The sequence below is a fragment of the Anastrepha ludens genome, chromosome X (assembly GCF_028408465.1).
Source record: "Anastrepha ludens isolate Willacy chromosome X, idAnaLude1.1, whole genome shotgun sequence".
Lineage (NCBI taxonomy): Eukaryota > Metazoa > Arthropoda > Insecta > Diptera > Tephritidae > Anastrepha > Anastrepha ludens.
Window position 1 is genome coordinate 32,472,004 of NC_071503.1, and position 22,706 is coordinate 32,494,709.

Here is a 22,706-nt window from a genome sequence, read left to right on the forward strand (position 1 = left end):
AATCGCTGATAACGGACTAAATTCAGCAATTACATTTTTTCGCAACCGTGGATTATTGTCAACTTCTGTTGTTTGGCATAAAACTTAAGTTTTACTGCAGTGATTCACCAACCACCAAATATTTTTTGGCTCAGCATTTTCATCATCTTGTCATTTCGCAAATCATACATCTATACCTTTTCGCAAAATTTGTTTGGTGAATCATGTCGCTGGAAGAAGTCAAGCAGCAGCGCTTACTAACCCGGAAAAACATGTCCCGCATAAGGACAATAGTGGAGACAAGCGAAAGTAAAACTGGGAAAATACTTTCGCCCATTGAACTCAAGTGTCGACTCGGAATTTTAGATTCCTATTTTAAGCAGGGGTTGGGCTATCAAACGCAAATCGAGAAGCTCGATCCAGAAGACAATGGTCGGGGTGACCTGGAAGACCTCTACGTCACCATCCGTTCAAACATCCAAATGCAGCTCGGTGAAGATGAACACAATTCAACGTTCCGTGAATCAACAGCAGTAATTCCTGTCTCGCATTCAAAAATACCAGCATTAAAGCTACCCGTATTCTGTGGACGGTACTCGGAATATAAAAATTTCATCGCATCATTCATGCACGTCATCGGAAATGAGTCATCGCTGTCTAATATTGAGAAGTTTTACCATCTCCTCAATTGCTTACAAGGGCAGGCCTTGGAGACTGTGAAGGCGTTCCAAATCACCAGCGTGAACTACTCAAAGGCATTAGACAGATTAAAGTCCCGTTACAACAATAGCACGCTCATCTTCATGGAAACCATCAAGTCGTTATTCGAGCTGCCTTCTGCTCAGTTACAAAGTTTGGTCGACAACGTGTCTGCACTTTATAGTTCCCTGTTGTCAATCGGCTCTGATAAGAACATTTCGCATTTACTGCTCATTCACCTTGTAATGGACAAGGTTGATGAAGAAAAGCAAAAAAAATGGAAGGAGTCGTTAGACTTCACATCGCTACCATCTTGGGAACAGTGCGCAAAGGTTCTTGAACGACGCTGTCAGTTCTTAGAGTCAGCATCGGGCTCCCTCCCGTTTGGTGATTCTGGAAAATCCAGCTACAAACAGGAAAACAGGAATAAGCCGCCACGTAAGGGCTATTCGTTTTCATGTACAAATCGCTCTTGCGCATTATGTTCTAATTCAGACCACTTAATTGGCAGTTGCTCTCGCTTCAAGCAAATGGAGATTGCTGACCGTTTCAAGGAGGTTAAAAGGTTAGGTCTGTGCCTCAATTGTTTGTCTAATAAACACCAACTAGCACATTGCTCGTCCGCATTCAGATGTAAACATTGTGCTCGTTCTCATCACAGCCTACTTCATCGTGCTCCTACTTCAAACAAAATGCAGTCAGCATCGTTTTCTACATCATCACTTGAGCAACCAACGCAACCTGTAAGTACTGCAGCTGCGCACACACATCAAGAAAAATCGCCACAAGACCAAGTCATACTAGCAACTGCAGTGGTACTCATCCGAGATGCGTCGGACAGTTTTCAATTGGGTAGAGCGCTACTCGACTCCGGCTCCCAAGTAAATCTTATTACCGAGGAGTTTTCCCGAAAATTGCGCCTCCCAAGAGAAAGGCACCACATTGAAATCCAGAGCATTGGGGATTCGGTAACAAATATTAAACACAAGACATCAGCCACTGTCAAATCTCGAATGTGTGATTATGAGACACCATTATCGTTCCATGTTACCTCGCAAATCGCGTATCAACCAGAGGCTGAATTTAATATCACATCTTGGAACTTGCCGGCTAACATTGAACTCGCCGATGAAAATTTCTTTAAGCCAACAAGTGTAGACCTACTCATCGGCACAGAAATCTTTTTCGACATTCTGTCTATTGGGCAAATAAAGTTAGCACCTGGGTTACCGACACTACAGAAGACTCTATTAGGTTGGGTCGTCTCTGGCCGATATCAACGACCTACAGAAAATTCATCATCAATTTGCCTACTTTCGGTTGAGGAATCAGTGGATGCCAATTTGCAACGCCTCTGGAAGCTGGACGAACCATCAAAGGCAGACATGTGGACCACTGATCAAAGGAATTGTGAACAAAGTTACATGCAAACCTTGCAGAGAAACATCGAGGGGAGAGTTGTTGTCAAGCTACCGTTTAAAGAGGCCCCTCATTGTCTTGGCCAGTCGTACGCAACTGCACTTCGAAAATTTATTGCTCAGGAGCGGCGTATAACGCGCTGTCCTGACCTTCACCAACGATACATCGCATTCATGGAAGAGTATTCTCGCCTTGGTCATATGAGCATCGTTAAAAGGGTGGATTTCGATAATCCACATTACTATGTGCCTCATCATTATGTCCTGAAGCCAACTAGCACAACAACTAAGCTCAGGGTAGTATTCGATGCCTCCTGCAAGAGCACAACCCAAAGATCACTCAACGATATTCTTGCTGTGGGGCCTACTCTGCAGAACGATCTATACATCTTGCTACTACGGTTTCGACTATATCGTTACACACTTACTGCTGATATCGTAAAGATGTATAGACAAATTTTGGTGGATAAAAACGATCGCAAATTCCGATACATCTTATGGGGAAGTACGCCCCACGATGAAATACGCACTTACCAGTTAAACACGGTAACATATGGTACGGCGTCCGCTCCTTATCTCGCTGTACAGAGCCTCAACTACATTGCTGATGCATACGAATCGGATTATGCTCTCCGTGCCAGCACAATTAAAACGTCATTCTACGTTGATGATCTTTTATGTGGTGCCGATACCCTGGCAGAGCTATCGCGAATCAAATACGAAGTCACGGAGATACTAAGGCGTGGTTGTTTTCCCTTGGCGAAGTGGCATTTAAACCACCATAAATATCGAGAAGATGACACCATGAAAGATTTAAATATCGACGAAAGTTTTACAACGAGCACTTTAGGTATAAAATGGGACCAAATACGAGATATTTTCTTATTTTCTTTTCAGTCGAAACAACCTGTGAATGGACGTGGAACTAAGAGATCAATCTTATCTATTGGATCAGCGCTTTTCGATCCTTTGGGATTTCTCGCTCCAGTTATTATTACTGCAAAGATCATATTACAAGAAATATGGCTTTTGAAGCTGAATTGGGACGAGTCGGTGCCGCAGAACCTACAAACGGCTTGGGAACGATTTCTCAAGGACATAGCTCATCTGAGTACGCTCTCAGTTCCAAGGTATTCTGGATCAACAAATCACAACTCTTTACAAGCGGTACATACTCGTACAATTCGAACAAGAAAACGACATACTGAAACCTTTAAATACGGTATACAATGACATCGCTGCGGACATGGAAACACCGATCAACAGGAGGTGGAATAATCAAGCCACTTGCAAAACCGCGAAAATCATGTGTACACAGAATGCCAGATTCGTACTAGCCCTGTCAAGAAAGGAAAGCAGAACTATCGAGGTATACTGACAGGCCACAATTTGTTAGCGGCACACACATACAAGATGGGAATCGGAGTAAGTGATAGCTGCATATTTTGCAATGAACCAACAGAGAGGGAAACTTTAGAACACCTTCTATTTTCTTGCCCTGCATTAGCTAGAACCCGAATGAAATGTTTAGGAGCTCTACAATATGAGAGGATATAATGTCTCTCCGGGTTAGAGCTTCAGAGCTTACTTAGATTCCTAAAAGACGCAGGCTTATTAAAAGAAGCCTACTACAAAGAAACGTAAGGGTCGAACTCCATCTGGTAACACTAAGGACCAATAGGTCTATGTGATGGCTTTCAGCCAGCCAGGCCAACCTAACCTGACCTTGTTTTTCCAAAGAATTTAATTCCCTTTAAATCCTGTGAATAAATATGAATCTGTACAAAAAAGAAGTCAAAGACAAATAAAGACTGCTATTTTTTGCTGATGAAGTTGAAAAATTGAATTTATTTTCCGTGTCATGTCATTCTTGGAAAACTGTATATTTTTTACTTCTCTTTAAAAGCGTTGATAATTGAATTGAATTTGAGTTGTGATCTCAGTAGTTTGTGAAATTTTTATTTCAATTTTGTTTTTGCTTTGCTTTCATGCAAAAACTCAATTCCAATAACCCCGGAAGTGGCCAAGATATAGTTCCGATTGACACACGGAGACATGTAGAAGGGGGCACCAGAAATTCTCTTTTGATGTTTCATTTGCGGCCACGCAGGCAAAATTTTTTCGGCAACATTCGTTACCATCTTTTGACATTTCTCTCATATGGCAATGCATTGGGGAGGCTGCGGAATTGGACTCCGACGATAGCGATAAATAATAAATAACTTTAAGTAAGTATCTACATGCTTGTGAAATGTGCACATAAAATGTTTAAATTATACTCCAATTAGGATTAGCAAATTTGGGCGAGAAAGTTCATCGTTGCCTATCAAGAGAGCCAAGCGGCAATGGATAAAGAATGGAGAAAAAACAAATGTGATTACGGCTTGTTCGCCTTTTTAAACAAAGAGTTGCTGATATACGAGGAGGAAAGCTACAAAAATTGCCTACGGACATCAAATGCTCAATTTGATTACTTGCTATAGCTAATTGCAAATGATACACAACGCTCTGATACTTCTATGAGAGACGCGATTCCAGCAGCAGAAAAATTGGTAATGACGCTGCGATTTCTCAGCACTGGTGCGTTAAAAGAGATGGTGATATAGTATTGTTATGAGCAGTTATTTATTTTCAGGGAAGTGTGAGGGGGGAGCCTGTTATCTGGTGGATAGGGGAACACTTCCCAGATATGGAAGGTAGAAGAGTAGGTCTCCCGCGAACCACACAGGTCGAAGACGCAAACATCGTTAAAAAAACTCCCTCAACCCAAGGTGTGATGCGACCCGTGCCTATTGGGTGGGTTTGGCAGCCGGGGGATTAAACAAGGCTGTCTTCGAACGGAGCCTTCCTGATATTTGGCCGCCTTAGGTTGTAAGGGTAGCCTTGCCATGGTATGGGGCGCTGCCATGGTCAACCGGTTATTTCCCCTAATTCTTCTTTGGTCACTGCGCATGGCGACATGCGCAGCTCCTGGGTGGGACAGGTGACCGTACGAACTAGAAAAAAACGGAATCAAACAAAAATCGGATAGTGGCGAGAAACAGACCTAAAAAGTGACGGAAAGACAGACGGACAGACGACAAACGGACACACATACTAAGCGACAGGACAAACAATCGGTCACCCATGACAAACTGGGGATCGGATCTTCCTCGGAGGATGAGCTCCTGGCCTCTAGCCAGGAAACAGTTGAGATTAAAGCTGTGGGCCACAGCATGCCAACAACTATAAATGAACCGACAACATCCGCTAAAGCCATGGGGCAAAAGCAGGCTAATAAAGGCCCATCAAGGTATAAGCTCTACCAGAGGTCTCCTTGGCAGGATTCGTAAGAACGAGACCGAAGGTAAAGTCATCCTAAAGATGAGGCTGACAAGGCAAGGTGTCAAAAGGTGGTGGACGAATACCTGGCATTGCAGACCGCCCGAAAGACAGAAGCCAAAAAACGTTACCGTTCGCAAAACGAAAACAAGACGGCAACAAAGAAGCACAAGAGCCAGATCAGGGTGCGGTTGTCCCCAAACTTATCAAACAATTCAGTGAGATGGCACGGGACCATCTTCAAATGGCACTGGTGGACGAAACTTCCAACCGCGGCAAACCTGTGCTTGACGAATGGTCGGAGATTGAGGCACGGTTGTCTCGCATAATCGTCGACCATGTCATGTCGAACCCGGAGGGTCAACCGCTAGGTTTCGAATCGGTGGAAGTGGTTCGCGGTTGCCGGGTAATCAAATGTGATGACCAGTACTCATTGCATTTCCTGACAAACGCGATTGGCGAAATTCAGGACAGCTGGAAGGGCTTGAGGCTCAAGCTCATTCCAGCCAGCGAGATACCACGAAAGCGGAGGGCTCGCATCTGGATACCAAACATGGAGTTTGAAGCCAATCAACTAATTCCCTATCTCCAGGCTCACAACCGCTCAATGCCGATCACCGATTGGTCGACCATCAAAGCGGAGGCTCCGCAGAAGCACAGCGTGTCGTTCCTTCTTCAAATCACAGAAGAGAGCCTTGAACCACTGAAAAAAGTGGAAAATAAACTTCGGTTTGGCATACGGAAGGCCCAGCTGAAGATATTCCGTTCTGCAAATCCGGAGGAGGAGCAGGATGAGGTCGACGGCACGAGCGAACTGATGACTGGCATGCAGTTAAATGACGCCGAGCCTGCGGAAGCAAACCAACCAAACATGGTTTTAAAGGTTGTCCAAATTAACTTGCAGAATTCACAGATTGCAACGGACAACCTAACCGTTCTCCGATGGGAGGAGAACGTTGAAATAGACTTAATCCAGGAACCCTGGGTGCGGAGCAACGAGGTGAAGGGGTTCCCGGGAAGAATCGCTAGAGCTTCTGCTAAACACGCATTTTCCGGGATGCAGCGCTCACGAAAGTGGGAGAGGAAATATTAGGCTGAGCCAATATAATCCACAGCATCTTGCAAATGAAATTATTAACAAGGAAAAAGTGTTATGGGCAATCAAATCTTTCTCACAATTTAAATCTCCGGGGCTAGATGGGATCATTCCAAAGATGTTACAGGAAACCTTGGACTGTATCCTACCATGGCTAGAGGAAATTTTTAAAGCGTGTTTAAACTTAGGCTATATTCCAGATAGTTGGAAACTAGTCAAGGTCCTCTTCATACCAAAAGTAGGTGAAATGAATCAGCGAAGGACTTCCGGCCAATAAGTCTTTCGTCTTTCCTGTTAAAAACTATTGAAAGACTACTGTATATGCACCTCAGAAGCTCTTTGTAGGGATCTGGTATATCAACTGCACAACGCGCATACCTTAAAGGCAAATCTGCGGAGACAGCGCTTCACGAGGTAATCCGAACAATAGAGGGCTCTCTAAAGAGCAAACATTATACAATGGCGGCATTCTTGCACTATATCCGAGAACAATGCTAGTACAGATGTCATCCAATGGGCGTTGATAGACCTAGAGGTGGACAGTTGCATTAGTAACTGGGTCATCTCCATGCTAGAAACCAGGATTATCAAAGCTAATATGGGTAATATCAACATAACCAAGAAGGTCCACGGGGACACTCGACAGGGGGAGTATTATCTCCACTTCTTTGGCTATGTGTTACCAGCAAAATCTTAGTGGGATCATCCAAAGGGCGTTAGGTGAGCTTAACTCTTTGGCCGCAGGATGTGGTGTAAGTTTAAACCCGCGTAAAACAGAACTTACGCTTTTTACCACCAGATACAAGGTACCAACTTTTACCCTACCAAATATCAACGGACAAACTCTGTGTTTATCAACCAGTGCAAAGTACTTAGGGGTAATTTTGGACTCGAAACTTATCTGTAAGTTAAACGGAGTGAACGATTTAATCAAAAACTATGCGGAAATGGGTAAATAAAAAGCACATATAAGAAAGTTTTCTCAGTTAACTTTAAAACTAAACAAAAAATTTGAAAGCAAGTTTTTAAATTTACATGAGAATATAAAGCCCTTAATCTGAATTTATTGGCCTGCTCCGAACAAACAAGAACGACCAAAATTTGTTCTGAATTGGAAGATTAGTCCAGCCTAAGAAAATTATATGCTAATGTGTCACTTATGTATTTATCTAATTCTCTTTTTAATTTTCTTTCAGAAGTATATAGGTCTTTAAAAATTCATTTTTCCCGCAATATCTTGGCGACGAAAGTGACGAGCATGGCGAAAGGTTTCACCAGCAAATGAAAATGATTGAAAGTCGGTATCAAGGATTCTGGGATGTCGCTATGATACATATGCTATTATTTGTAGGGTACTTAAGTTTTACTATATGGATATATTTACTTGAATGCTTGTAACTTTTGTATTAGATCATCGATTTTGTTGAATCAAAGTTTATTTTTTTTGTAATAAAACAGAGCTTAGAGTGAAAACAAAAAATACACGAAAAAGTAAAAAGTTTTCGAGATCCTTTCTCTCAAAGTACAAATGTTTTTATATTTTTACAAAAAAAAATTTTAAAAATTCGTTATGATAGTTGTCGGGGTGTTTCATTGACGCATGGAAGCTCTCTTTCATTGCGCCATTCTTTAATGGAGGGCATAAAAATGACGTTAGAAATTATAGGCCTATTTCAAAGCTGTCAACTATTTTCAAAATTTTTGAGCACGCGGTCAATGCAATGATGTTCCGCAAGGAAGTATCTGGGGAGCGTTTTTTTGTTGTATTTATTATTGACATCAAAAGTGGTTTCTCATTTGCTAAATTTTTGCTTTATTTTGACCTTAAGATCTTCTCAGCGATGAGTCTTGAGAGGATGCCATTAAACTTCAAGTCGATATGGATTGTGGTGCCAGAACTCACGACTTTCGCTTAACTTATCTAAGTGCCTTCAAATATCTTACTCGAAAACATCTAACATATTGGCATATTGGGTGTGTTAGCGAATTTAAGGACCTTGGCGTTATCCTTGATAACAAATTTTCGTTTTTTTTCTTTTAATAACCATATTAATTATATTATATTACTTCAAAATCTTTCTTGATGTTGGGCTTCGTCAGACTTAACTCCACTAAGTTCTCTGATCCCTATACCATCAAGTTACTCTATAGAATCGAACGTGTGCAAAGAATATTTCTCAAATATGCCCTTCTGTCTCTGAATTTTATTGATCCCATGACATGATGTTCTGCTCGTATCATGCTTATAAGTCTCAAGTCCTTAGAAATTCGTAGGTCTATACTGTGCCTGTCTTCTACTCATAATATTATTACTGAATTAATTGATTGTCCCTACTTGTCTTAGGAAATTCTACGCTTTTTATGGGGGAAACTTTAAAACTAAGTATGCCAGTAATGCTCTCATTACTATTGCTTTACGGGAATTAAATTAAGTTCATAATGATGTTGTTCTCGATTTTTCGCTTTCAAGAGTAGCATTTTTTAATCTCTTGAATTCTATATTATAGTTGCTTTTATATACATGTAATATATTAGTAGAAGATCCGGCCACAGAATGACCTTAACCCACCACGTTACGGGTTGAAACATATTTTTTTATAACATTTAATATGTCACAAAATATATTTTGCAAAGGTTGCCTAGAAATTCCTGTGCAAAGTATAATTAATTAATAATTAAAAAATTAATTTTTTTTAACACTTATTCCGTTACGTATTAAAATGTATACTAATCGTAAGTATGTAACTTGTGTAACATGCAGCCACTGGGTTGCCTTATTTTTTCTTGCGGCATCATGTTGTACTGAATTGCAAACGGAAAACGAAAGAAACCCTTTGTCACAAGCACAACTCAATGATTGGATAAGGGATTTGGAATTGTCAAAAGAAAAGCCCGAACTACACGCCTCTCGTATGCAACAATTTAAATTTGTTTCATCCGATGTTAAGGTAACATATTATAAGACTCGTCACGAACAATTCTCCCAGTAATATACGAAGAAGGACAGTAATAAGGCAGGTAAGGACGGCAATAAATTAAGTTTAAAGGCCGTATTATTGCATATTGGCAACCAAAAGCCATCTATCCCGATCGCGCATGCAGTAAATACGAAGGAAACACTGACAATGCAAAAATTGCTTAAACTAATTAAATACGAAGAACATGATTGGAAAATATGTGCCGATCTAAAAGTCGTTGGAATGCTATGTGGTCTACAATCTGGATACACAAAATACTGTTGCTTTCTATGCAAATGGGATAGCCGAGCACGTCAAGACCACTACAGCATACAAGATTGGCCAGAACGAATCGAGTTTTAAGTTGGGGTGGATAACATAAAATACTCACCACTTATAAAGAAGGAAAAAATAATTCTACCTCCGCTCCACATCAAGCTCGGCCTTATCAAAAACTTTGTCAAGGCTTTGGACAAAAAAGGCGAAGCTTTTCATTATTTGAAAACAATCTGGGTTGTCTTATTTTTTCTTGTGCAGGTATAAGGTAGCCAGGTGTATACAGGTAAGTCGCAGTAGTAAATTGCACCTATCGAGTTACGCATTGAAACTTATATCAAATTAAAGTTAATTTTATTGCAAATATTATGGTATAGGGTTGACTGCGGAAAACTTGTGCAAAGTTCCGGTTGTCGATTTTTAAAAATCTAAATTTTCGTGAGACTGAGTATGTGCGAGAGAGAGGTCCGAGAAAAATATCTAATGCGATAAAAAAGGACGCAGCATAACAGCTGTGTTCAGCGCGTGTTTCGAATTAGAACGAGTGCGCATGCTCTTTTTACGTGAATTTGAGAAAGATAGCGACAAGCTATAGTATATGCATTATTTCAGAGCAACTGACAATGTTTTTTTCAATTAATTGATAAATAATTAAATGAAATTAACTGCGCGATAAATGAGTAAATAAATAAGTAAATAAATAAAAAGATGATTTGTATATATATATTTATATATGCATTATTCTATAAAATGAATACATATATCTATATAATAATTTTTATAAACAAATAAACAATATTAAGTATACTTATTTTGAAATTTTCATGTTGTATTAGGAGACTATAAAAAATTAATAATAATTTCTAATGAAGTTAATAATAATCTTATATCAGGAGACGGAATTAAATTAAACAAACTAGAATATCGCAATTTTTTCGAAAAATAAAGTTCAATGACACTAGGAAACATGATTTTTAGGCTTTGTATTAAAATTTAATTTATTAAAAGTACAAAATTATTTGAATTTAAAAATTTTACATTGCATATAAATTATTCAAAATCCGATTCATCGGAAGAAAAGTGTTGATCTTCAAATTCAGATGATTTCATTTTCTTCTTCTGTCATTTCCATAATATCTTGTACTGTTAAAGGTGTTTGGTCTCCAATGAAGCCTGTTGGTTTTAGATATTCGTCAACATACCGGCCGCATGTTTCAAGCTGCATTTTTAGGCATTGAGGGTCCGTTGCATTAAGCCACATGGAATTAACAAATATCGTTCGCAAAATTTTTGTTGCAGTATAGTATTTGAGTCGAAACTTTTTAATTTTTTTTTAAACTTTTCGTTATCTTTTTTTGAAGAATAACTTCTCAATAAAATTCGATGTCTCGTTTCATCCGCTCTATTGCAGTTTTTATGCCATACATGCTAGCCGTGAATTCTTGAACTGTGTTCATTTTTTCATTAATAAAAATATCAGCTTCACCTGTTAATGACGCAAAAACCATTTGGTACTTCTCGTTTTTTGAAAATAATTTAAATGGTTTTACTTTTCCTCTATTATAAAATGCTGCCGTGTAATCGCATCCTGTAAACGCATGAAAAGTCGGAAGACTTTGACATAATTTGGATCCCAACTTCTCTGCTAATGCGGTGCAATTAATGCATTCTAGGTGCTGATGCTTATTTTTTGTCATTGCATTAGCTGGCCAAATTTCCCATTGTTGAATTTTGTGTATATTTCCCAGCAAAATAATCAAAACATCAGTATCAGAGGCCTTTATCAAAATTTTCGAGCCTGGTGCCACTTTAGAAGCATGGAAAATCGTCCTCGTATCCGCTTCTTCGTGATGACATACATAATCGAGTTCTTCAGTTTTTTTAATGGAATTTTGCTGAACTTCATAAGAGTAGCACTGATGGCCAACTGTTAAAATTTTTATTTTATTTCCAATGATCGTAACATTATTGTTTACCCAATACTCAGCTAAAAAATGTACCAATTCTTCCAATTTTTATACGGAGTATCTAATTCTTTTCGATTGTGACGTTCGGAATCTTTGATCGACGGTGATGTATAACAATCGAAAACTAGATGTATTTTTGAAGCCTAGTACTGCATCTATTGATGATTTGGACGATGCAATAGCTACGGCTTCATCATCACAAAATTTTGATGACAACGAAAATGGTACAGCACCTTCACGTAAAAGAAGACGTTTTAATGAGATTGTACGAGAAATTCGGCCATACTACTCGAAACCAACGACGAGTCTGCAAATGTTGCCTGGAGATTCATTTGTTAATACACTGGATGCATGCAAAGGTGCGACAGAAATTGCAATTGATAAAGATTTATTATGTATAATTTCATTATCTGGAATAGATTATCTTTCTATGTGGTTAGGCTATAACTGTATGATGCCAATTGATCACAGTGAAAAGCGGCAGATATAGTATTTGCCTCCGATAAATTCTTCTCCAACATCTTATGCAATCGTCAACGAAACCAGTGGCGGCGCTAGGCGTCGGCCACGACGGCCTCGCGCCTGAGGGGGCCTCGCAGATAAACAAGTTACCTATTTATTTTCGTTTCGCCAATCATCCAGTCTTCGCCCTAATGAGCGTTTTCACACACACTGCCCGACACGATATCTGTATTGGGTGAAAATGTTTGTAAATAATGTGTTTGGCACTTATCATTTATTTATTGATTGAATTCATGGGTGCAGGTAAACCTATGAATGCAATAAATAAATCAGTTATACGTGCAAAATATCCTAGTTTAGCATATATACAAACATAATGTGTGTGTGCCCTCTTCATTATGAGTGCCCAATACCAATATCGAAAGCTCGATTTCGCGCACGGCGCACGAGACTCTGGATGGGGAATCCCCGTGTTGATAAGTTTATCTATATATATAAAAATTCAGCCGTTTTTCGCGTTGTGATGAACTTGACGGAGAATGGCTCAACCGATTTTAACCAAACTTTGCCACATTGAAGAGACACATGTGGAGAAGGTTTATAACTATGTTTGGTTGAAATCTGCTTTACTTCTTGGTCAGCACACAGTATACACTAGGCAGCGTTCTTTTTACGCGTGTGGTTGTTATTGTAAACGGTTGCATGGAGCGTACATTTTACTCACATATGTACAAGTTAACGCAGCAGTATTTATGCCTAAATTTTCATTTCATTACATACATTTCAATGGAATGCAAACATACATACCTATACATATATTCATACAGCAGTGGCTGCACTCCTGCATTCGCATAGAATAGAAACATACAAAGTAGCAGGCACAGCTGTAGCTGACCGCCTGCAATAATTAATTGTAACACAATGCTGCTGTGACTAACTTAACACTTTGCTTAAATACTTCTTCTTTACACTCACACTTCGGGATAACCGAAGCAAAACCATTAGCTCAACGAACCTGAACAGGTCGTCGCTAAAAAAGTACTTACCAAAGGTTATCAGTAATAGTGCATAGTGAAAGTAAGTGTTAAAACTAACAAGAAAGTGTTTTATTTGGTAAAGTGTTCAAGTGAAGCAGTTTCCAGGCATCAACCAAAGAGATAAAAAAAGAGCGTCAGAAATATTTAAGAGAAGAAATTGTTTTCACATTTTCCAACGATATTTTCACGAAAAATTTACAAAATATATTATATATTAATTTTGCAAATGATTGATAACAAGTGAAACAGTGAATAAATGGTGTGAAAAATACACACAACAGAACTCGGCAAAAATAATTAATATTTTAGAAGTTTTTACTAAAGATATTTAAGAAAAGAGATTGTTTTCACACTTACCGTAGATATTTTCAAGAAACATTTCAAAAATATATATTATTTCTGCTGATCATTTCCCATTTCTGTTCTATGTAATTTTCATTTCAACGCGTGCTCACAGTTCAATTATATTTTTAAAAGATGGCGCTAACAGTATGTTAATTTGAATTCCAGTTTAAAAACAAGAAAAGTAGCAATCAAGAGCTCAGAGTGACATAAAGAAGACCACATTGATTCGGTAAAAGAAATGCCAAGAGGTAGAAGACATGCTAACATCGGACGTAATACACGTCACAATAGAAATGTGCAAAATCACAGACAAAATGAAAGTGAGGAAAATCATGCTGATAGATTAAGTCAACAAAGAGATCGTACTAGGTCACGTTCTCAAAATCGGCCAATAAATATCAATTCTGTAAATTTGAATGATGCAGCATTTCCATATAATCCACAACTTGATTATTCATCTCATAAATACGTTGTCCTTGGAAGTATGGATAAAATTTGCGGATTTTGTCAAGCATTGAAATTCAAAACTGAAACACCAGGCATGTGTTGCGCTGCAGGAAAAGTTCGTTTACCAGACATACAATATCCGCCCGAACCATTAGCTACATTATTATCGGGAACATCACCCGATTCCAAACATTTTCTTGAAAAAATTTCCACACATAATTCATGTTTTGAAATGACATCTTTTGGTGCTGGAAAAATTATAACCGATAACTTCAGGCCAACGTTTAAGATAAAACATAAACTTCAACGTTCAACAACATTCGCTGACACATCTAATGAATCATTAGGTTTTATGGACACAAATTATGGCTTTTTTCAGATTTAAGGGCAAACATATCACTTAATAGGTTCATTACTACCACTACCCGATCAAGAGTCAAAATTTTTGCAAATTTATTTCATTAATGACAACGATGATGAACTTGAAGCACGGTGTGCATTTTCCAGAAATATAAACAGAGTCATTATGAGAAAGTTACAAGATTTATTACACACACACAATGTTTTGGTGCAAAGTTTTAAAACAACAATCGAAAGATTGTCATCTGATAATCATAAAATTAAAATTGATGCAAATAAAACGCCTGCCGGCGAACATCGTGGAAGATACAATCAGCCAACTTCAAGCAACGAGGTTGCAATTGTTATATCTGGAGATGAATTTCAACCAAGAGATATTGTTTTGCAAAGAAGAAATGATACACTGCAACATGTTAATGAAACGCATCGAAAATATGATGCATTACAATATCCTCTTATGTTCTGTCGTGGTGAAGATGATTATTCGATTGATATAAAACAAATAAATCCAGCAAATGGTCAAGAAACAAATAAAACTGTAAGCGCAATGAATTATTATGCATACAGAATCATGATAAGAGAAAATCAAGAGAATCACATTTTAAAATGTCGTAAATCATTTCATCAGTATATTGTCGACATGTATGCGAAAATAGAAAGAGAACGATTGAATTAAATTAGATTCAACCAAAGAAAATTACGCTGTGACGAATACATACATTTACGAGATGCAATTAACAACGATACCAACGTTAATAACATTGGTCAAATGGTAATATTACCTTCATCGTATACAAGCAGTCCAAGGCATATGCATGAAAACGCCCAAGATGCAATGTGTTATGTCAGAAATTATGGTCGACCCGACTTATTCATAACTTTCACATGCAATCCGAAATGGGATGATATTAAGAATCATTTATATACTGGGCAATCAGCTACTGATAGGCATGACATTACTGCAAAAGTCTTTAGACGAAAGCTACAGTCTCTAATGGATTTCATTGTAAAACATAAAGTTTACGGAGATGTACAATGTTTCATGTATTCTGTGGAATGGCAAAAAAGAGGCTTGCCTCATGCGCATATTTTGATTTGGTTAAAACAAAAACTAACCACAGATAAAATTGATCATATTATATGTGCTGAAATTCCAGATATAAATGAAGATCCAGAATTACATACTACTGTAACCAAAAACATGATTCATGGACCGCATGGAAGCATGCAAAGAATTGAATTTGCTTGAAAATGATAATTAGTGGGATGCAACTCTTATGGATGCATGTGCAACAAGTTCTCCACACCAAATAAGAACACTATTTGCCATCATTATTGCTACATGTTTCCTAGTAAACCCAAAAGAATTGTGGAGTACTTACCAAGAATACATGACAGAAGATATCCTACATCAAGTACGTCGCATTACTGCAAATCCAAATTTGAATTATATAATGAAGCATTAATTAAAATCGAAGACTTTTGCCTGATGATTGCAAATAAAACTCTGATTGAGCTAGGTATGATCGCACCAAATCGTCCGATGCATGATGCATACAATGCAGAATTAAGACGTGAAAAATAATATGATCGAAATGACACAAATGCACACTTGTAACAACAAACCTACCAAAATTAAACACAGAACAAAGGCTAGATGCACCAGGTGGGGCTGGAAAAACGTTTTTGTTGTCGTTAATTTTGGCCACCATTCGATCACAGAATAATATTGCATTGGTTTTGGCATCATCTGGAATAGCGGCAACTTTATTGGACGGCGGTCGCACTGCACATTCTGCATTAAAGTTACCATTAAATATGCAAGTAAATGAAGAACCAACTTGCAACATTTCTAAAAATTCTGGAATGGGAAAGGTTTTACAAACATGTAAAATTATTGTATGGGATAAATGTACGATGGCTCTTAAAAATTCACTGGAAGCTTTAAATAGAACACTGAAAGATTTTCGAAATAACACAAACATATTTGGTGGTGCACTAATTCTATTGGCCGGAGATTTTCGACAAACTTTGCCTGTCATTCCCAAATCAACAGCAGCTCATGAATTGAGAGCGTTCCTTAAATCTTCTAATCTGTGGAGATATCTTCAAAAATTCACATTAACTACTAATGTCCGTGTGCAGTTACAGAATGTTTCAACAGCTGCTGAATTTTCCGAACATTTGGTGCAAATTGGAAATGGACGAAAGCCAATTGATAAGAATACAGGCATGATCACACTTCCAACTAATTTTTGTACCGTAACAGAATCAAGAGTACAATTAGTGCAAAATGTATTCCCAAATATTGCACAAAACTATCGAAATCAAGATTGGCTAAGCGAGAGAGCTATATTAGCTGCCAAAAATGTCGATGTCAATGAAATCAATGCCAGTATTTTGACTCAAATTCCAGGTGAAGTTGTCACCTATAAATCAATTGATACAATCACTAATCCCGACGATGTAGTGAATTATCCAATTGAATTTTTGAATTCACTTAATTTGCCTGGCTTGCCACCACATCGTTTGCAATTGAAAGTCGGCGCAGTGATCATTATGTTGCGAAATATCAATCAGCCGAAACTATGCAATGGGACAAGATTAGCAGTGAAACGGACAATGGATTACGGAACAATGTAATTGAAGCAACAATTTTGAAAGGAAAATTTAAAGGTGAAGATGTTTTGATTCCGCGCATTCCAATGATTTCAACAGATTTGCCTTTTGATTTTAAGCGACTTCAATTTCCCATTCACCTTGCTTTTGCTATTACAATCAATAAGTCTCAAGGTCAGACACTTCAATAATGTGGAATTGACCTAACTTATCCATGCTTTGGACATGGGCAACTGTATGTAGGATGTTCTCGAGTAGGGAAACCATCGTTACTTTATATTTATAAACCGCATGAAAATAAAACCAAAAATTTTGTGTATCAGAAGGCTTTAGAATAAGTTGTTAGTTTACAATCATTAGAGTAAGTCACTAAAATAAATAAAACATTGTTATTAGAATAAGTCACAAAATAATGGCCGAGCATGAATTAAATGATGAAACAAGAAAAAAACAAAGAACACTTTTCATTTATATTTTTCTTTCACCCAGCGAAGCGCGTGAGGGTCCGCTAGTTTATCTATATTTCATTTGTCTGTGAGAGTAATTTTCTTCATACGGCAACTTGCAGACTCGCAAGCGCAAAGTTTCTTTTTATTGTATTGTAAAGTCATCACCCCGACGTTCTAGTGGATAAAAGTTTTACGTTATTTGTTATTAATTACATACCTAATGTTAAGGTAAGTCAACATCAACTTTTTAACGACTTTAACGATAGTATATTACAACCCAAGGCCAGAAAGTTGGATTTCCTGGCGGGTGTGAGATGGTGGCCGAGACGAAGCCGAGCCGGCCACGAAAGTCTTGTAATCCGCTAGAGCGCGCTGCGGCTCGAGCAGGCCTCAAAAGTCGCTCTTCCTGGAGTCAAATGCGGCCAGAAACACCGTACTTTCGGCAGAGTGATCAAGAAAAATTATTTCGTCAAAATCAATAGTTACTTCTGCATTACGTATTCAGCAAAATAAGTAGGTTGCTACTACATACCTTTGCCTTCTTAATAGTGACTATAAAATAAAAATATTCGATCAGTGGCATGTGCAGTTGGGCGGGTCGATTTAAAAATCGCTCATTGCTCTGTGAATATCGTATTCTAGGTGTTACCGATTAATAATACAATCCCATATTAAAATTGTTTTTTGTACTAATTAGACGAAAACTGTATTCAAATATTTATGTACTAAACCTGAATTATCATTTCATACTAAAAAATTCCTTTGTAATATTTTACCAAAAAATGCAACCATGCCTGAACTGTAAACACCGTTGAATTGACCGAAGCGTGCTTTAAAAGTCCAGTTGCTTACGGAAATTCAGACGCGTACGAGGCGCGACAATATATAAAAACTTCACTTCTAAGTTAACGCAATTTAAACAACTTGTTAAACATTATTAATTTCATAAACTTTAAATTCATATACTTATAAAATATTTCATGAACAAGAAATAAAATACAGTGAACTTAAAGTGTTGTTTATTATAATTTCGGAAGCCTCGTATTTTGAGCCATTGTTGCTTTTGCCTGCAACATCTTTTTATATATTGTCCTTAATTTTGCATATCAATGCTGAAAAAAATCGCGTTTATATAAATTTTCGATAACCGTAATAATTGTTCATGAAATCTTCGGGTGATCGCGCCTACGAAAAATCCGGCGAAGAAGTACCGCGTTATAACCTCCGTCATAAGAAACGCGTCGAGAAAGTTCGCGAAGCCAAAATGGCCGACAAAAATGGTGAAAGAAGTTCGAGTGACGACGAAAATGATTGCGCGATAGTTCAGCAATACAAAGTGATCGAAGAACTACGCGAGCAAATAAAAGCCTTGCAAAAGTCGCTAGCGTCATCGGAAAAGGAAAAAGTCCAATACATAGAAGCCCTAAATCAACAAACCGCTAACAACGTCATCAGTGCCGACGTACCTAGCATCGAAGCTATTCCTGTTAGCTTCAAGCCAACCGAAGTTACCTCTGCCAACTTCACAACAGTCAGCGCTACTTCTGCCAGCGCTATTCCTGCCGAGACTTATTCTTTTAATAACAATTATGCCAACGCCAACGCCACCTACGCCAGCGCTACTTCCGCCAACGCCAACTTTGCCGGTGCTACAACTGCCAGCACCAATTATGCCAACGACACCTACGCCAGCGCTACCTCTGCCAACGCCAATTTTGCCGGTGCTACAACTGCCAGCACCAATTATGCCAACGCCACCTACGCCAGCGCTACTTCCGCCAACGCCAACTTTGCCGGTGCTACAACTGCCAGCACCAATTATGCCAACGACACCTACGCCAGCGTTACTTCTGCCAACGCCAACTTTGCCGGTGCTACAACTGCCAGCACCAATTACGCCAACGCTACCTCTGCCAGCGTTACTTCTGCCAACGTCAAGCCCGACGCTGCCTTCGGCCCCTATATCCGGTCTGCCACGTGCCCGCCAGCAATAATGCAGCCGTACTGCCACACCAGCCCTTATTCCTTAAATCTTTTGCCAGCAAGCTACATGCCTGCAGCGTCCAACCCACAAATCACACCGCAGCTCATCAATCAAAAAGTTCAAATAGCACCCAGCGCAAGCCAGGTACGTAAAATTTTAGATTTGCCAGATTTTCATGGCTCTCCCGAAGAGTGGCCTATGTTTTCTGTGGCCTTTAAGGAAACCACGGAAATGAATTCATATTCGCGATTGGAGAATCTGTTACGTCTCCAGAAAGCCCTAAAGGGGAAAGCCAGACAACAGGTGGAGTCGTTGTTGATCCACCCATCCAGTGTAGATGCGGCTATGAAAACATTAGAATTTCATTACGGTCGCCCAGAGCTACTTATTAGAAGCCAAATAGCGAAAGTTCGAGCGTTTCCACCCATTACCGGAGGACGAATCGCCGATATACTCAATTTTAGCACAATGGTATCAAACTTAGCTGCCTTTCTAGAAAATTCCGGTGCGGTACCACATCTAAATAATCCAATGTTGCTCGACGAATTAATCAGCAAACTGCCGCTGAACAAGAGGGAAGAGTGGACTCGCCACATCTTCGAAATGCAAAAGCCATATCCCACTGTGCGTGAATTTAGCAATTGGTTGCAGCACACAGCCATGTATGTGTCCATGGCAATAGATGTTATGCCAACAAAGTATATGCCCAACGATTTTGTGTGCCACAAACCTAAAATGTCGTCCAAGCCCGTAATGACTGTAACAAAAGAAGAAAAGAAGTGTTTAGTGTGTGACCAAAGCCATATTTTAAATACGTGCTCAAAATTTAAAGATGCCGATTGTTCGAATCGCTGGAGTATAGTGAAAAATAAGCATCTGTGTTTTTGTTGTTTGCAACCTGGTCACAGTGTACAGAATTGCCGCAAGCGACGAGTGTGTGGTATATCCTCGTGTAATAAATTCCACAATCGGTTGCTTCATAGTTCCAGTGATAATAATAAAAACAATATTTCATCTGCTGATAAAGCTGTGGCAACTGTTCAAACTGTGTATCAAAATCCACAACATCCACTCGCTCGATCAAATTCACCACAACGTAACAAAACACTCCTCAAATATTTGCCTGTCAAGCTGAAAGGTCCCAAAGGCGAAATCAACATTTTCGCTTTCATTGACGAAGGCGCAAAAATATCCCTATTGGAGGAAAATATAGCGAACGTTCTCGGCCTCAAAGGCAAATCCAATTTACTTCGCCTGAAGTGGATAGGCAATCAAAGCATGAGCGAACAGTCGCGGCAAGTGTCACTTGAAATTGCCGGCGCAAATGAAGCAGCAACGAGTTATGAAATGAGGGGAGTGCGTACAACAAAAAAGTTGTATTTGCCGCAGCAGACGTTGAATTTGAACGACTTCATACAACGTCACGAACAATTGGCAAATATACCAATCGCCGATTACAATAATGCAGTGCCGCAAATACTTATTGGATTGTCGCATACAGAGTTAATACGAACAATAAAAACTGTGAATTTGGACGATGGCTTTGCAATCCACAAGACAATGTTAGGGTGGACATTATTTGGATCGAACGAATATCGTTCGAGTGAGGGTACTATTGGTCACGTCAATATTGAAAGCACCGCACAATTGAATGAAATTAGTAAACAAATAACAGAATATTTTGCAGCAGAAAAATTTGAAATAAAGCAATTGCCAAGCGTTCGTTCAGAAGCCGATATTAGGGCGGAAAAGTTATTAAACGAGACGACAAGGTTTGTAAATAATAATAGATATGAAACCGGCTTGCTTTGGCATAAAGATAATGTGAAATTTCCCGAAAGTTTCAGTATGGCCATGAAGCGCTTAGAGCAAATTGAAATGAAAATGGAACGGGAAAAAGACTACGGGGAATGGTATAAAGCAAAAATCAACGAGTACATCGAAAAGGAATACGCAAAGCGACTTTCACCCGATGAAGCTAATGTAAATGCTGATCGCACATGCTATTTACCACATTTCGCCACATGTAATGTAAACAAAGGAAACAAACGTAGACTCGTTTTCGATGCCGCAGCAAAAATAAATAATATGTCGTTGAATTGTGCCCTTATGAAAGGACCGGAGGAGTATCAACCAAAATCGCTGTTGGCAATATTGTGTAGGTTTAGACAAGGCAAATTTGCAGTATGTGGTGACATATGTGAGATGTTTCACCGGATTCTGATTCGCCACGAAGATCAAAATGCGCAGCGCTTTCTTTGGAGAGGGGGCGATCGATCCAAACCGCCAGACGTTTACGTTATGCGCGCCATGATATTTGGATCAATTAGCTCACCATGTTCTGCACAATTTGTAAAAAACGTGCACGCAGAAAAATATCGTGATGTAAATGCAAGAGCCGTCAATGCCATTGTGGATCGGCACTATGTCGACGACTATATGGACAGTTTCGATACTGTCGAAGAATGCATTAAGGTTACCAAGGATGTCATCGATATCCATAGCCACGCCGGGTTCCAGTTAAGAGGGTTGACGTCAAATTCGTACGACATTCTGCAAGCTGTATTACACAACGAGCAGCCGTGTAAGCAACAAAGAAATTATATATGCCAAGGGGAGAGTGCTACCGAGAAGGTGCTTGGAATGCACTGGAACCCAAACAAAGATTACTTTTTCTTCAAATTGCTGTTTTCTAGAGTGCCCAAAGCAGTTTTAGACTGTAGTAGACGGCCAACGAAAGGTGAGATGCTGAGCGTTACTATGGTTTCGCGTGTGGGTTGGTGCTGCGGGCAAAAGTTTTGATGCAGAGCCTGTGGACCAGGAGTATAGATTGGCATGAGCCAATCCCCGAAGACATTTATAAGAAGTGGTTGCAGTGGTACAAAACGTTGAATACCATCGAAAATTTTAAAATGCCAAGATGTTATGGCATACAATTTTTGAATCCGAATGCCGATATACAGCTACATATTTTTGTTGATGCGAGTGAGATCGCATTTGCTGCCATCGCCTTTTGGCGAATTCATCACGCAAATAATACAGACATCGTATTCGTTGCTGGCCGATCCCGGTGCAGCCCGCTGAAGCCATTGTCCATTCCGAGACTTGAGTTACAAGCAGCCGTCTTGGGAATAAAGTTGAGGGAAGCCGTCATCAACAGCCACGACGTACAGCCGCGTGAGTCAACATTTTGGTCAGATTCAAAAATAGTTCTTCAGTGGATAAGGTCTGACGCCAGGTGCTACAAGCAGTTCGTGGCACACCGTATAGCTGAGATCCTGCAAACATCC

The 22,706-nt window shown here is 39.2% G+C and overlaps 2 protein-coding genes across 2 annotated transcripts; both read left to right on the forward strand.

Annotated features, from left to right (window-relative positions):
• Positions 1 to 203: 203 nt before the first annotated feature.
• LOC128869898 (uncharacterized) lies at positions 204 to 4,449 on the forward strand. The gene is made up of 2 exons (XM_054112496.1): positions 204 to 2,946; positions 4,385 to 4,449. Exons 1-2 carry the CDS (start codon positions 204 to 206, stop codon positions 4,447 to 4,449), a joined length of 2,808 nt encoding a protein of 935 aa, XP_053968471.1.
• Positions 4,450 to 18,594: 14,145 nt separating this feature from the next.
• Positions 18,595 to 22,218, forward strand: LOC128869899 (uncharacterized). The gene has a single exon (XM_054112497.1). The coding sequence runs from the start codon at positions 18,595 to 18,597 to the stop codon at positions 22,216 to 22,218; it is 3,624 nt and encodes a 1,207-aa protein (XP_053968472.1).
• Positions 22,219 to 22,706: the final 488 nt, after the last annotated feature.